Consider the following 16,906-nt stretch of genomic DNA (forward strand, 5'->3'; position numbering starts at 1 on the left):
ATTCCTCACTGATTCTGAATAAAACTCACATAGGAGGTGCACATGACACACACATATTCAGCACTATTGTGTTTTGTTTGAATTCACTCATCTAGCCCTCACAACAACCCTTGTGGTGGGTGCTTTTCTTTTCCCCATTTTACATAATTCCTGTTTCAGATGAGAACATTGAAGCAGAGAGAGGTTAAGTAACTTGCCTGAAGTCACATACAGCTATCAGGTGGTGAAGCCCAGATTCTAACTCAGGAGTCTGGCTTCAGAGCAAGGGAAAGAATAAAACCCGCTCTACCTTGGGGTTGTTATGAGATTCAAAATAAGATAAGCTTTGGGAAAATGATTCGTAAATGCCGTGTGCATTCTAAGAGCTTGTCTGGCAGGCAGACTGGGGCTGGGGTTAAGATACAGACTCGAGGGTGACTGCTTGGGTTAAGTCTTCACTCTGCCACTTAATTGGCCTTTGTGAGCTTGAGTAAATTACTTAATCCTCTGCCTCATTTTCTCAACTATAAAAATTGGAATTGTAAAAGGAAATACCTAATAAGATTGTTCTGAGGATGAAATGAGCTGGTATTATCTGAAAAGTTTAGAATAATGCCTAACATAGCTCTAGACAAACGATGGTGATGAGGATGAAGATGAAGGAAAAAGTGAACAGGAAGAACAGGAAACAAACCTTGAAGTTTAAGAAACCTGGGATTGAATCCCAGCTCCTGACTTTATCTTAGGAACATTTCTTCACTTCAGACTCAAATATTCTCACAAGAGTTGTTGTTCCAGTTAGAGTGTATGTAAAGGTAAGTATGTAAAGTGCCTGCCGCGAAGTGGAAACTTTAAAAATATGAGTTCCTCCTTCATGTACTCTGCTCTGGGCACCTGCTAGTGTAGCAGTGGTGCCAGGCTCCACGGAAGACACAGATGTGAGACATTCTCTGTATTTTCAGATAGAACTCTGAAGATGAGACTGGTCATTGATAACTAAGGATTAAAAAGTATGTAGTGCTAAACGCTGTGAAGAAGACAGAAATGTAATCTCCAAAAAGGAGAGATTCCTCCACTGGGGAGATCCAGGAGGGCTTCTTGGAGGAAGTATTAGCTGTGGGCTCAGAGGCTGGGTGGGACTTTAATTCCAAATGGGATTTGACTGGGCTCTGGGCCTATAGGAGGCCAGGCTTCTGAGGCCCTGTGATATTCATGCCTGTGAGCCCAGGAGGAAGTTGGCTATCTGTAATGCCAATGCTGCCAAGCTGGGTAAGGCTCTGCAGGCTGAGGGATTTGGGCCCCTAGGTGCATGTAACTGGAATTTCCAGATCTGGAGACTCTAGCATTGTGGTCAGATAGGCATCATTTTCGGGCCCTGGTTGATCTGCCAAGACCATGACATGAGTTCTCAGAGAAAGGGGGAAAGGTCGTATTTTCTCTGCTGCCTACCAAGGAAAATTGAGAGAAACTGCCCAGGTAATCCTTGAGGCTTCTGCCCCCTGCTTTGCCCAGGCCTCCCACTCCATGCCCAGCCCACCTGCAGACCTCAGGCTGGATTAGGGGAAAGCATCAGATGGGGCAGACAGACCTGGGTGTAAGACCTAGCTCCACAGCTTAGTCTCAAGAGAAGTCAGTTTTCCCCTCGGAGCCCCAGTTTCATCAACTGTAAAATGGGAGTAAATATTTAATAGGATGAAATTAAATGAGGATTTGCTTCAAACACCTGGCTTAGGGCTTGGCACATTATAGAGTATGGCTCAGACTTGTCAGAATCAGTCACCATTTAGTTGACACATGATTTGTGTTGCCCAAGTGCCTACAATACAGACCCAGCCCAAAAGGAGACAGAAATGGTCCCCTTAGTCACCCTGCCCCGGCCCCGTTTTCAACCCCCATCCCTTCACTGAGAAAAGTCTCCAGGGACCCCTAAATCCATCCTTCACACTGGACCTGGAGTGATCCTCCTCAAGGCGCTCCCTGCTCCTAGTCCTTAGTTGAGCCTCCTATGGAAGCCTCCTGTCCCAGAGCCTTGCCTGTCAGCAGCCTCTACTCCCAGGCCAGACAGCTCCTGCCTACCTCGCTGCTCCCCTACCTGCCCCCCAGCCGCTCCTGCAGGTCCAAGTCCCGGACTCCATCCATGTGCGGCCCTGGCAAGGCAGGGTTATGTACTTAAGCAGAAGAGAAAGGCGTTGCTGACACCATCGCCCCTCGGCTCACTGGACCAGACCAGGACTGGAGAGGCCCGGGGCAGGTCTTGGTGCTGCCACTGGCCTTCCATGTGGTCTTGAGACAAATCCCTGGGCGTCCTGGGGCTCAGCTTCTCCTCGTGACTAGTGATGGGTCTCGACGGCTCTGGACGGGAATGGGCTTGCCCTGGGACCCCAGGTCCACTCCGGGGACACCGACGTCCCTGGCAGGCAGGGAGGCGCCCGGCCGCGGCGGGGAGGAGCCGCCGCGCCGGGTCCGCCCCGCCCGCCGGGTCCAGGCGCTGCCGCTGAAGCCGCCGCTACAGCCCACGCCGCCACGAGGGGCCGCCCGCGCCCCTGTCCGAGTCCGGCCAGCGTCCATGGCGTTTCTGACCGCCAGGAAGGGGGCGGCCTCCGGGAAGAGCCACCGCAGGTACGGGGCGGGGACGGGGACTCGGCGGGAGGCGCGCGTGGGAGAGAGGGGCGGCTGCCGGCAGCCGACGGGAGGGACAGCTGTGGGGGTACAGCTGGAGACCGCAGTGCGCGGGCTGCTGGGCGCGGGCTAACGGCCGGAAGGCCGGGGCGGGGTGTGCAGCCCAGTGCGTCTCACACCCCCACGTGCCCGCTGCTCGCGTGTTGCGGCCCCCGGCGGGGCTGGGCCTGGGGACGAGGGATGCGGACCCCCGCTCCCCGGTCGCCCCCGAGCCCCGCTTCCGGTGCCGTCATCTGCGCGCTACCTGCGAGGGTACCCAGGTGAGCTGGCCCTCGGGCGGGCTGGGAGTCAGGTTTGGGCAGCTGAGTCAGCCCTCAGGGGTGCTTGTCACGTACCTGGTCCTCCAGAGCGCTGCATGAGCGGAGCCATGGGCACTCTTTGTGCTGGGACAGGTGAGAGCAGGCACACCATCCGACCTCAACCCTGGGTTGTCCACATCTGGGGGCAGCACTGTGGGGGGAAGTCTTGGGTGTCAGTGCTGGTCCAGGGAGGAATTATGTGCACCACAGCTCCTCCAAGGTCAACCCATCAGGGATGTCATTGTCTCCTGTGTGTTGCCTCCTCCTCCCCAGCTGTCCCCACCTCCTGGATGAGTTGGTGTCTCCAGATGTGTTCCCTTGAGAAAGAAGAGAGGGAGCAGTCCTGACCTCTCTTCTGAGCTTAGATACCCAGTTCCTTTCCTTCACATACTTAAAGTTCACTCTCCATTCTCCCTGAAGAAGAGCAATCCAACTGCCCTCCCAGCGCTTCCATCTGACTTTCCTGTGAGCACCTCAAACTCTGCAAGCCCCAAATCACATTTCACCCCTACACCTGTTCCTCTCCCTGTGTTCCCATCTCAGTGAATGGCATAGTCATCTACCCTGTTGCTCAAGCCCAGAATCTGGGAGTCATGCCTTTCGCCTCCCTCCCTTATCTCCACCCCAGTCTCCGAGTCCTGCTGATTCTCTCTCTTTGGTGTCTCTCAAAGCTGTTCATTCCCCTTTGGACTATTGCAGTAGCCCCTAACTTTCCCCGTTCCTCCAGTCTTCTTTCCATTCATCCTTCAGACTGATCTTTTCTAAAGCACAACCAGACCATGTCAGTTTTCTGTTTTAAAACTTTAACGGCTCTCTATCACCTAGAGGTTAAAGTTCAAGGTTCTTGAGAGAGGGTGTGACCTGCCTAGGCCCATTTCCCATAGCTTCCCAGTGCTCCCTCTGGTCCAGCAACACCGACCACTTTATAGTGCTCTCACAACTGTGCCAGGCTGCTCAGGGTTGCCTCTGCCTGGAATGCCGTCCTCCACTCCTGACATTCACATCGGTAAGACTCAACTTCAGGTGACCTCTTTTCGAGAGCCTTTCTGACCCCACCCTTGAGTCAGACTCAGGGGCTTTCGGCATCTTTGCTTCCTTCTTGTGGTTCTCATTCAGTCTTTTAACAAACACTGTTGAGCACATACCGTGCTCCAGGCACCGTACTAGGTGCTGCGGATATGACATTACTTCAGAGACACAACTCCCTGCTCCCAGGAGACCATGTTTGAGTGGAAAAGACAGACTATACAAATAGGCAAACAATGCTGTGTGAAGCTTAAAAGAGGGCCATGTAATAGACAATAAAAATAGACCATTCCCAGAGCATTCCCAGAAGTGAGGGTAGCACATGTCAAAGGGTGAGGAGCAGAAAGGAGGTCCTTGAGGTGAATCAGTGTCTGATAGGATCCAGGAGGCAGGCTGCCCCGGAACAGGGCAAGGAGTTTGGATTTCATTGTGTGTCGGGAAGCCACTAGAGGGCGTCAGGGAGAGGCTTTACATATTTAAAGATGACCCTGCTACCTGAGGAAGAAAGGATTTTGCTGGGGGACAGACCATTTCAACACTGAATCGGGGTCACCTTTTTCTGTCTCCCCACTACACATGCAGAGGGGACAGGGGCTTAGAGTGTGCTTTGGCTTTGATGAGGACATGAAGGGACAATTTCTGAGGAAGGTGAGATCCCCTGGTTGGGGTAGAAAAGAATGGTTACGTCCGGATGAATTTCTTGCCTGAGGCCTGCCCTGCCTATGAGAACCTGGTTATGCTCTGTCCTGTAGGCACCAGGCACCTTCTGAGTTTCAAATGTGTGTATGTTGCTGATGTCACAGTGTGGAGGGAGGTAGGGAGACCAGAGGGGAGGCTGGCGTGATGATCCAGGATGGATGTTGGGGTGTGGATTAGGAGAATGCCGGGGCAGCGGGGGTGGGGGAGTGGGGTAGAGGGGGAGGCTAAGGAGGAAGAACTGCTAAGTGGTGAATAGACAGGCTGAGAGGTGAGATTCAGAATCACTAATGATGGAAGGGAGGTGAGAGACAGTGAAGAGGAGAAGAAGAAAGAAGACTCTAGCCAAGTAGAGGAACCTGTATCCTCCGTGGGCCTGGGTGAGGGAGTATATGGGAGGGCCTGAACACATGTGCCTTTATACTTCAGGTGGAACTTGCTGGACATAAAAACCCAGAGAATACTCCCAGTTGTCCCCACAAAGTCTCATTTCTGAGGCACAAACCCAGGTCTCCATTCTCCCAGCTCAGGACCTGTGACTTCACCCTTACCCCTCACCCACCACGCTGCCTGGTCTCTCATAGCATGGCCAAAGGGTGAAGAGCTTGCCCAGCCCCTGGTCTGCCACTTACTGGCTCTATGGCCTTGATTCAATTACTTGGTCTGTGTGAACTTAAGCTTACTCAGCTATAAAATAATAGCTACTCACTGAGTGGTAGGAAGACCTAGTGAAGTTACATTGGAAAGGACCTCACAGACAGCCACTGGGGCATATTTGGTGTGCGTTCACTTCCTTCTTGGCAGTGGTATGAGGTAACTAAGGTATTCCCATTGAACAGAGGGGATTCTGAAAGGTTTGGGAGTCAAGGGTGGGATTCCGGGCACGAGGATGGAGAGCCAGGAAGTGTTAGGAGAAAGAAATGATGCCCACACATCTTACAAAGGGGACTGCCACCTACTCATGCTACAAACGGGGCCCCTTCCTAGCCAAACCAGTAGCACCCCCCCCCCATGGCTGCTTCTGTAGGAGGCAGCACCAGGAGCGAAGGGGAAAATGTAGATGGGTAGATGGCTTTTGGGAGAGTAACTAAGCAGCAGAGCTGCTGTGGGGGGAGGGGCCTCTCTGAGAATGGAGGGGCCCAACCAAAGAGGCCGGGGTCCTTGGGGCTGCAGTCAGCTGCCCCAGTTTCCTGCCCTGCGTTTGAGCCTAAGCTCCAGGAGCTCTCAGATGCCTCCAGGTAGGCAGTTTCAAATTTGGTGACTGGAATCCTGGAGAGGCTTTGGGGTTCCTTCCCTGGGACAGGATCCGGACTGGAGGCCAGGGCTGAGTGTTCACCTCTGTGAGTCTCAGATTCTGTGAATTAAGGCATTTGTGAATCATGAGACTCGGGATTTAAAATTGTCATGCTCTACGATATTGAGGTTTCTGATCCCAGGGTTCTGATCTACCTTCTGCTGTCCAGAGCAGCTGCTTGGGGTATGAGAGGGCTTGGGTGTGGGAGGCACACTGCAGCCTTCAAACCCTCTATCTCTCGGGAGGATGCCGTGGGAAACCCACAGGTCACCTTTGTCCCTTTTTATCAGTTACAGAGGGATTCCGACTTGGGACATTTTTGGTCCTGTCTTGAGGTCAGTTGGAAATAGATTATGTAGGTTGCGATGTTAACTCTGCCAGCATGCCAGTTCCTGATTTATCTCCAAATCTGTGATTTTCTTGTCCTTCCCCTGAATATTTCTGCTGCTCAGTTCAGTTTCTCTCTGCGGTCAGCTCCATTCTCTCTTAATGCTCACCTACTTCTTCTCCGTTCCGTGCAGGCATGGCTGCTAGCAGCTTCCAAACTCAAGTCCTGGGACAGTAGTACCCTGAGCCACACAGGCAGATTTTGGGTCCTGACTCTGGGACTTTCTGGCAGTATGACTTTGGACAGGTTATCTAACTTCTCCATACTTCACTCTCCTCATCTGTAAAACGCGGTTAGTGTTAGGACTTGCCTCACAGGGTTGTTGTGAGAATTATATGAATTCTTTTATGTAAAGCACACAGTGCCTAACACATAGTCAGTGTGACCCAGGAGTGTTACTGATTATTGTCATTAGTGCCCCAGGCCAGAAGAGGAAGGGGCTCTTCCACCAGTCTTGTTTGAAAAAGCTCAGGGAAATATTCCAGTTGACCCTTCCTTCAACCAGTCACTGTGCCCTGACAGGTAGAGTCAAATAAGAGGCACCTACGATTCCGCCAGTGGGGCTGGGCAGGAGGGAAGGAGAGGCAGTACCCCTAAGAACAAGTTGTGGGGGTGGGGCATGATATTGTAATTAACCGTGGCCAACAGGAGGACCTTAACATAAAGTCATAGCTTCACGAAGTACCCAAAATATGATTTGCTTGGACCTTCCTCTGAGGGTCTTCCAGTTGTTGTTGCCACCCTGGGAGCTGGGAACTAGTCTCTTGTGGGACTCTCTTGCAGTTGTGACTGCCGGCCCTAGCCCCATTCTCAGCCTGACTACCACCACCTGGGGGGGCAGGGCTTACAGGGCAACAGTCCCTGAAGCTCGTCACTGTATCACCCCAGACCAAGGGTGGGACAGACCCTTCTCCTAATTCCTCTCTAGCTTGACCTCAAACCAATCTGTAACTTTTTAAAACGTCTTAGGAAGCAAGGAATGAGTAACAGAAGATTTTTAGGATTCTACGGCCCCTTGCCAAGCCCCTCAGCCATCCTGGAAGGAGCCTAACTGCAAAACTTCCACATCTGGAGGGCCCGGTGGATGTCTTCCCACATCTTCCTTCCTTCCCACTTCAGATGAAAACAGCGGTTCAGAAATCTATTGTATTTAGGTAAAATCCTTCCTACTTAGTGGCTGGATTTGTCCCATGTACCCCAGGAGGACAATTATATTAGGACTTATGACTGTGAGTGGGACATCAGGTGCCCTCTCCAGGTAACCCTGAGCCAGATGTTCCATACCTTGTGAGTCCCTTTTTCCCCATGAAAGGAAGTTTGTCCCTGCTTGTTCCCTCCCATAGCCTCAGGTGTCCCTCTCCCTCCCTTCCGGAGTCTACCCTGGCAAGACCCTCCCCCTGCAAGAATTCATCCCTAGCTAAGAAACACCCTCCCCCAGAGAGAGCGTCTAAGTCTCAGAATGAGGGTAACTCTGCTGTCTTTCCAAGAAAATGGGTGGGTGGGTACTTCCTCTACACCTGTGTGACTGAAGGGCACACCCAAGCGCTGTCCCTGAGTGCAGGACAAGCCAGTCAAAGAGGGATGACCTCTCCACAGGCTCAGTGCACAGAGCTGCACTCAAATCGTCCCCCTTCTCCTTCACTTGCCACTGCTCCTTCCAGCCCAGGCTTCTCTCCGCTGGACCCTCTGAACTAGGCCCCGGCCTCTACAATGGCCCTACTGCCTGCCACCCTGTTGCCTCAGTGATCTGATAACAGAGAGATCTGCCCTTGGCCGAGCCCTGATTTGACATGCCTCACCACCTTCTACCCACCTCAGCTCTGACGGGGGAGGTCTTCTTGTCTCCAATTCTAATAGATGAGGAGATGGAGCCTCCTTGTGCTTTCTCAAATGCATACACATTGGGGTTTTCTTTTTAGTACTACCTTTGTATTCTGCTTTTTAAATATTTTCCCACCTTCCAGAAAACTCTGTCATGCAACAATTACTGAGTGCCTACTGCGTGCTGGGCACTGTTCTGGGCACTGCAAATATATGAGAGAACAAAACTGAAAAAAAAAAAAATCCCACCCCTGTGGAGTGTAGAATTTAATAGGTAGAGACAGAAAATAAATGAATAAGCAGAATATTCAGGAGGTAAGATAGAAAGTGCTGTGGAAAAAATACTGCAAGATGAAGGAATAGGGAGGATGAAGGCAAAGGTTCCATTTTAAATAGAATGGTCAGGGAAGTCCTCATGGAGAAGGTGACATTTGAGCTGAGATCTGAAGCCATTTGGTGGAGGAGTAATCATGTGAATATCTGCAGGAAGAGCATTCCAGGCAGAAGGAATAACAAGTGCAAAGGCCCTGAGGTGGGAGTGTGCCTGACATATTTGGAAAAAAGCAAGGAGGCCAGAGTGGCTGAATATGAGAGACAGAGTGAAGGGAGATGATGTCAGAGAGAGAGATGGGGGTGCAGGTCATTCAGGGCCTCGAGGCCATGTGGAGACTTTAGCTTTTGCACTGAACAACATGGGGAGCCAGTGTGGGGTTTTGAACAGATGAGTGACATGATCAGATCAAATGGGTCTGGTTCTGTGTGGAGAAGACAATAAGGGGACAGGGGTTGGAGCAGAGAAACTACTTGGGACACAATATAGTAATCTGGGTAAAGAAATTATAAAATTTAAATATCTGCAGAATATTTGACCCTATAAATTCACTATAATTCACTGAAATAATTCTTTATTGATGGACATTTAGGTTATTACTAGCTGTGTCCTTATTATAGAAAACACTGTGATGAACATCTTTGTACCAGCAATCTTTATGTTTGTGACTATTTCTTCAGACATATTTGTGGTCTAGGTGTATTTGGGTCACCTTTCTAAGGTTTCCAGTCCAAAATTCCAGTTCCCCTTCTGAAAGATGGTGCTGCTTTCTACTTCCCGTGGCAGTGTGGGAGGTAGCACATTTGCCATAAAGGTATGTGGCAGGTGTCCAGTGGATGTCTTTGTGGCCCTGGACAGTTCTACATGCATATCTTAGGAGACTTCCCTCTTCTCTGGACAGCTTTGCACAGTTCCAAAGCTCTTTTGGGTCCATTTGCTCATTTAATGTTCACAAGAATCCTGTTATCCCTGCTTTATAGTGAAGAAACTAAAGCTCAAAGATTAATGGTAAGGCCCTGTTCCAAGTGCTTTATGTATGTTACCTCATTTAATCCTTGCAACAGCCTAATGAGGTTGGTGCCATCATCATCCCCATCTCAGAGTTGAAGTCACTGATCCAGGGTGTCAGAGCTTGGGTGCTAACCTGCTCTCTGAACCACTCCCTGCCCTGCCTCAGGCTTGTAGAGTGATTTGCTTGGGGCTGCACAGCTAGGTTGTGGTGGGGCCAGGAGTCCAGCTATATCTTCCTGGCTCTGCAGCTCAAGTTCTAACCCCTGACAGGATGCCACTCAATGCCTGAAACACTTCATTAGAGCTCTGCCTATTTTTTTCAATCAAAACTGTTCCTGGTCCCTTGTGCCTGATTGGGGCTCCTTCCTTAGATCCACTTTCAGCAGCTCTGGGAGACCAGACTTTGGTACAAGAGCTCAGATCCCAGAACCAAGAACATCAGAGCAAGGAAGGGCCTTGAGCTCCTGGCCCACCCTTCTCTCCCTTCTATATGGGGAAAAGAAGAACCTAACGGCCAGAGTGGGGCAGTAACTTGCCCAAGGTTACACAGCTAGTGGGGGTCAGAGTTCCTGAGGAGGGAGGAGCCTGGCCCAACAAGTAGGCCTAGGTCTTCTCTAAGAGCCCCTGCTAAGGGATATTTCAGAACTGTGACTGTCACAGCCCTGTTCAAGGGCCCTTTGTTGATGGGTCTGTTGATTGTGTATTATTAACCTGCCCAAGCCTGCAATCTGCTGGGTGGGGCTCACTCACTTTAAGAAAACCCACTGTATAGTCACCAGCCCAGCAGGGTTGGTGGGAGGTCTCTGGAGTCCAACTGGCTAGTTCTGGGCTGGTAGAGAGAGCTAGTCCGTGGTTGCTTCATGCCAGGGAAAGGGCGGGAGAAAGGGACTGAGAAGAGGGAAGAGGGAGAAGGGGGAAGGGGCCGAGGCATCGCCTGAGAAGTGCTCAGTAAAGCCTCACAGCATCCCTGCGAGGCTGGCACTGTTATCCCAGATTTACAGTTGGGAAGACAGGGCCAGAGAGGTAGAGGCAGAGCAGACTTCACAACTTAAGCTGTTTCTACAACAATGGCCTCACTTTTCACATGCTCACACCCCCATTTCTGTGGCCCACCCCCCTTTCCACACACTTTTCCTAAAGGATAAGGAGTCAAGACCTGAGTCCAAGTCACACTTGGTCCAAGCCACTGTGGGATGGGAGATAAAGACACTATGGAGCTTTTGGGAGCATCCTGAGGAGGTTTCACTAAACAGATATTTATTGAGGGCCTTCTTAAGCTGATAGATGGCACAGGTAAAAGTAGTCCATGGAGGTTCTCAGGGCCATCAGGTGTGGTGAGCCCAGCAATTTGTTCTTGCCATCAGGTGTGGTGAGCCCAGTGATTTGGGAGAACATGCAAGAGGAAGCAGGCCTGGCAACTTCAGGCACAAAGCACCAGGAAACTCCCCCAGTAGGGGAGGAAGGAACCTGGGATTCAATGTACTCTCCTAGTCCCCGGAGCTTGGCTTTCGCCTTGAGGTGGAAATGGGCAGGTGACCTGAGAGAGTCACCTGGGTTGGGAGGCAGAAATAATGGTGACTTCCAGGCTCCCCAGGGTTGGGGCTGAGCCAGAGCTCCTGGGGGCTGGGAGCTTCCCCGGGTGGAGCCCTACTGAAGGGTGGACCACTCTGCTGCCCTGACTCATCAGGTGAGTGGCTCCAGCATCTTTGCCACTGCTATGTGGGGAGAGTTCCAGCTCCAAAGGCAGCTTGGCTGCTTATCTTGCTTAGCTTCAGTTTTCATCTACAAAAGGGGAGAATAATAGCATCTGCCTCATGGCCACCACCACCAGAGCACCGCACAGCACTGTGTCACCTGCCAGGTACTAGGCTGGGCATTTTATTTATTTACTTTTAAAGATTTTATTTTTTTATTTGACAGAGAGATAGCACAAGTTGGCAGAGAGGCAGGCAGAGGGAGAGGGAGAAGCAGGCTCTCCGCTGAGCAGGGAGCACGACGTGGGGCTCAATCCCAGGACTCTGGGATCATGACCTGAGCCAAAGGCAGCCGCTTAACCAACTGAGCCAACCAGGCGCCCCTGCTGGGCATTTTAGATACAGGAATTCTTAATCCTCACAACCACCCTTTGAAGCAGGCAGTATTTCCGTTTTACCGATGAGGAGGTGGTTAAAAAGAAAAAAAAAAACCACCAAGAGAGGTGGTTAAAAGAGAGCACTAAATGAGATAGCCCGTGTTCTACACTTAACATGTGTTGCGTGTAATAAGCCTTCGGTGAACATCAGTCATTATTATAATCATTACCTCAGAGGGAAATGGTAAAGTGCTAGGCCAAATGTTGGTATTCGGTGATTCATCAGAAACAGAAGTCTGACCAGACCGGACCCTCCAAAAGCTCCCAGTCTAATGGCAGAGACAATCACATACACACTCACTCCACCACCATCACACACAGATGGTGTGGTGTCAGCCCCCCGTGATGAGGTTAGGTCAGAGGGGGTTAGGGCAGTGTGTACCCAGGAAGCCCCTGACCCAGCCAGGGAGGGAGGGCTTTCTGGAAGATGTGCTGTCTGAACTGAAACCTGCAGGGCAGGTAGGAGTTTGGGCATATGTCAGGCTCTTAATAAATGTTGGTCAAATGCAATAAAGATTTACCTGTAACTAACGTAGTGTAAAGCTTCAGAACCATTCACTCACCTGGCCCTTATTGGGGCTCTGGGAGGACTCTGGCAGTTTTATATTGGTAAATTTGTATTCTTTTGTTGAAAAAGAAGGCTTCCAATTGTAAGCTTCTGGATCAAACCTTGATTAAATGAATGAATAATAAGTGACAAGGGAGGAAGATGTGTCCCAGGTGGAGGGATGAGCATGTACAAATGCCCAGAGATGGGCATGGCATGCGATAGGGTGCCCCAGCTTCATTACTGAGGCTCCTCTTCATACACATGGCTGGTCTTCTCACCAGCCTCACAAACACCAGCTGACATGGGTATGCCTCTGCCCACCCCCATTCTGCTTTCACCCATGCTGTTCTCCCATCTGGTACACCCTCTCCACGACTTTATTGTGTATAAACAATATAAACTTCAAGGCTCAACTCTGTGCCCACCTTCTCCAGGAAGCCCTCCCCCCACCCCTCCAGTCTATGTTGTACTCCTGATCTGGATTCCTCCAGATGATGGTGTATGTCATCATAGCCTGTTCCTTGTAGTTAATTACCTTTTCTGTCCCCATGTCTGAGAATCCCAGACATAGGATGATCCTTGCAAGTGAACATCTAGCCTCTGTTCACATATGGGCAAGATAAGAACTCACTACCTTTCCAGATAGTCTAGATTTAAACAGTGATCTTCTAAACCTCTCCCCTCTGCCACCAGGCCTAATCTACCTGGCTTTCCCGGGACCTAGTCCGCAGCCTTCTTCCTACCAGGCCTGCCTCTATAGGCTCTTCCTGCTTCCTCTTCTGACATCCTGGAGCTAAGGGTTACTCCAGGAGCGCTGGAGTCCCTCCTCCTTCTGTCCCCTGCCTTTGTAAAGGGACAGTTCTAATGGCAGCCACATGCTCTGATGAGTCATGATTAAGAGCATCTGGGGCCTGGAAGTGGTGGCTGGTTAACTCTTCATGGACCAGTGGCTCATTGTGCCAGAAGGCCAGGTGGGCTTCACCCCTGGTCCTAGGCAGATACCTTAGGGTATGCACACAGTGAGCATTTGAGGAGTGTTATGGGTGACTTCATATAGGGGTTGGGGACTCAGAGGGGAGAGGACCAAGGGGGAAAGAGAGACAGGAGTGTCCACCCTGGAGTCGGGAGGGCCAGTTCCAATCACAACTTGCCATTTATTAGGTGAGTTAACTTGAGCAAGTCACAAACTCTGTGCCTCATCTCTGTCTGTAAAATGGCAGCTAGGGGGATGATTTGAGAAGGCGAGTGTGAACTACTGTGTGAGCACAGTGAGTGCTAAACCGCGTTATTTTCTGCCTTCTTGTGTGCTGCACGCAGTCAGGCAGTGGGCAAAAGGGAGTATTAAAACCCAAGCCTGACTTTGGAGGCTGTGTCTTTCTCAGCGTGAATGCCCCCCCACCAATGCAGTAGGATGACGAAGGGCTCAGGTGGGGGCCGCTGCGAGGCGGGAGCTGGCGGGGGGAAGGGGAGAGTGACAGGGAGGTGGACCTCAGGTCTAAGAGAACTTTCTGGCCACAAATAGGTGGGGCTGTGTGAGGAAGGAACGAGCTCCCGCCCCTGGGGGCTGCGCAGCGGGGGCACTCGGCATGGGCCCGGCGGACCTTGGGCGCCCGGGCCTCTCACCTGTGAGAGCTGAGGGTGGGGGCGCATCCCGCGGCCGCCCCCCGCCCAGCCCCAGCCTCCAGTCGGCCGCAGACGGGCGGCGGCCGCGGCCCCACTCCACGGGCAAGCCGACCGAGGCCCGGCCCGGCCCCGCCGCCTTCCCCGCCCCCGGCGCGCCCCTCCCCGGCCGCGGCGTCTGCGGCTCGGCCGCACAGCGCCCGGCTCAGGGTTCCGGCGGCAGCACCTGGGCCGCGGCTGGCGTCCGGCGGGGCACCCTGCCCTCCCCACTCCGCGATGAGCTCGGCGGACGCCGCGGACTCCCTGCCCGCGGGGTAAGTGCGCGACGGGGGCGGCCCCGTGGGGAGGGGGGCGGGCGCGGGGCCTGGCCTCCCCCGCGCCTCCGGCCCGCGGCCCGCACTGCGGCTCCCAGCCCCCCACCCCACCCCCCGGCCCGGCGCCCCGCCCGGCCTCCGGGAACTGCCGCCGCCGCCGCCGCCGCCGGGGAGCGGGGAGGAGGCTGCGGACGCTCGCGCGAGGGGAGTAGAGGCTCCGGGAATCCTGGGACGGGCACTCCCCTCTGGGTCCCAACTTTCTCACGGAGCTGTAGTAACGGTCACGTCAGAGCCGCCTTCCTCCCCTTGTGGCGTTTACACCTGTGGTGGGCTCTGTTGTTTTCACCTCCGTTACAGTTGAGGAAACGGAGGCATAGCTCTTAAGTGGCTTGCCTTCCGTTACCCAGGAGGTGAGCGGTGGGCCTGGGATTTGAATCCAGCTCTCTCTGATGCCAGAGCCCCCACCCGCGTGCCATACTGCCTCATCTTCGGGATATCTGAAGGAGTTAAAAGGCTAAGATATGAATCAGCTGTGCCCATCGGGCGCAGCAGGAACTGGGGCAGTAAAGGTGGGTGTTGTCACTTCCAGTATGGCTCTCCTGCTCTTCCCCACCCCACTGAGGAACCCGGTAGAATCCCTACACTGCCCCTGTAGCAGTGATCGCTGCTAGCAGCTGGGAGACCAGGAGTCGCTGGCCCTTTCCTGGGCGCAGGTGAGTAGGGAGCGGCTCCTGAGGGCCCAGCTGGGCAGTTGCTGGGTGGAGATCAGGCTGAGGTGAGCTGGGAGGTGTGCCCATCCTACCTGGAGCCTCACCACCAGGGACAATATTTGCCAAGGGCCTCAGGGCTAATATGTGAACAGGGAGGTGAGGGGGGCTGGTGCCAGCTGCAACTGGAAGCCTCCACAACGCCTGTGTGTGCATCCTGGATGAAGGCTTAGAAGTTGGGTCACTGGGGGACACTCTGGCCCTGGGGACGGTTGCCTGGTGAGTTTTTCCCTGACCATGTTTGTTGTATGATTTGGGCCACATCCTTTATCCTCCCCGGACTTTTTTTTTTTTTTTAAGATTTTATTTATTTACTTGAGAGAGAGAATGAGATAGAGAAAGCATGAGAGGGGGGAGGGTCAGAGGGAGAAGCAGACTCCCCGCTGAGCAGGGAGCCCGATGCGGGACTTGATCCCGGGACTCCAGGATCATGACCTGAGCCAAAGGCAGTCGCTTAACCAACTGAGCCACCCAGGCGCCCCTATCCTCCCCGGACTTCTGGTCCCTCCTTTGGAAAATACGGGGGGGCCAGGCCTGGCTGCTCCCTTCCTGCTCTGAGCTGAAGTCTGTACATCTGGAGCCTGGTTAGGTCCCTTGTGCCCAGCCCTGACTAAGCACCACCCTAGTGTGCCCAGAAAAGAAGCTGCCAGGAGAGAAGGCAGGCATGGAATAGGGCACCTATCAAAGAATACTGAACTCCCAGGCTAGAAGCCAAATCCATGCCTCTTCCTTGCATACTCATATCCCTGCCTGAGTCCACTCTCCAACTGCAGGCCCCTCTGGCCCCTCTATGGGCCTTTAGGGCAGCAAGCTCAATCTTCCAGCACTGGTGGATCTTCCTCATACTGAACCATACCTTGCCCCCCACTGCATGCCCTCCAGGTCCCCCTCTTCTTTGAGGCCACACAGGTCCATCTGCCCCTGTCTCTGGTCAGTGCCATCCCGGTGGGGTCTGAGCAGAACAGAGGCAAAGCAGTTCCACCTTCACAACAGGTACTCAGTCACTCAACAAACACTCCCAAGGCCTGCTCAGGGCCCAGCCCAGTATATGAGGGTCAGTGGTAAACAAACCAAACTTTAAATCTCCACCACTTTAAAAATTATGAAATATTTTAAGCCTTCAGAAAAATATAGCAAATAATAAAATAAACTTCATGCCCTTGCCACCAGCTTTTTCAGATGTCAACATTGTGCCCACTTATTTCATATTCTTCTTGTTAAGAAATAAATTATAGCAGAGACTTTTGAAGCCTCTGTGGACCCTCCCCTCTGCCCTCTCCAGAGATAATTGCTGTCCTGAATTTTGATTTTGGCATTTGCATTTTTATCTTTTTAATTTTTTCTATTTGAGTATAGTTGACACACAATGTTACATTAGTTTCAGGTGTACAACATAGTGATTCAAATTCTCTGTATTACCCTGCGCTCACCACGAGTGTAGCTGCCATCTGTCATCCTACAACACTATTACAATATAGTTGGTTTTGTCATTCTGTTTTTATTCTTTCGCTGAATGTGTATAAGTCTAAGAAAATGAAGCTTGTTCTGACTTTAAAATTTTTATATAAATGGAGTCGTCCAGCATGAATCATTCTGCAGCTTGCTTTTTTCTCACTGAGCTTCAGGTTTCTGAGATGTAGCCTTCTTGATCCTTGCAGCTCTGGTCCCCACTTTCCCTGATATATGATATACCGCCCAGTGTAGAGTCCCGCATTTATTTGTTTATTGGCCTTCTTGATGGACATTGAGGTGGTTCCCAGAGTCTTGCTATTCAAACAGTAAATACTCTCATAAAGTCGTCCTTTGTGCATATGTGAGTTTTCTTTTCGGTTGCCCCACAGGAGTGGAATTGCTGGGTCATAGGATATGTACACTACATGTTTTAAAGTCATTTAGTTTTCTTATAAAAGCAGTGTTCCTTCAGACATGATGGAAACACATTCTCGTAGAAAAAAAGTAACAATGGCTGACATTTCTTGAGTACTTTTACTGTGCTTTAC

At 52.0% G+C, this 16,906-nt stretch overlaps 1 protein-coding gene across 10 annotated transcripts in view; it reads left to right on the plus strand.

The window, feature by feature from the left end:
- Positions 1 to 2,467: 2,467 nt before the first annotated feature.
- TTC39A (tetratricopeptide repeat domain 39A) overlaps positions 2,468 to 16,906 on the plus strand; it is a 51,982-nt gene continuing 37,543 nt past the window's right edge. For 2 of the 10 annotated variants that reach the window (XM_073896761.1, XM_073896757.1), the window contains exon 1: positions 2,896 to 2,918. Coding sequence is in view for 3 of the 10 variants with exons in the window: in XM_025871583.2 (XP_025727368.2) it covers positions 2,546 to 2,598 (53 nt within the window). In the remaining 7 variants the exon portion in view is untranslated. Of the gene's footprint in view, positions 2,599 to 2,895; positions 2,919 to 13,764; positions 14,140 to 14,284; positions 14,709 to 14,737; positions 14,853 to 14,914; positions 15,126 to 16,906 lie in introns of those variants that run through there. The other 8 variants (XM_025871583.2, XM_073896755.1, XM_073896756.1 and 5 more) reach the window with 8 other exon arrangements.

The sequence above is a fragment of the Callorhinus ursinus genome, unplaced genomic scaffold (assembly GCF_003265705.2).
Source record: "Callorhinus ursinus isolate GAN/ISIS: 27379988/994484 unplaced genomic scaffold, GSC_fseal_2.0 scaffold9, whole genome shotgun sequence".
NCBI classification, from domain to species: Eukaryota; Metazoa; Chordata; class Mammalia; order Carnivora; family Otariidae; genus Callorhinus; species Callorhinus ursinus.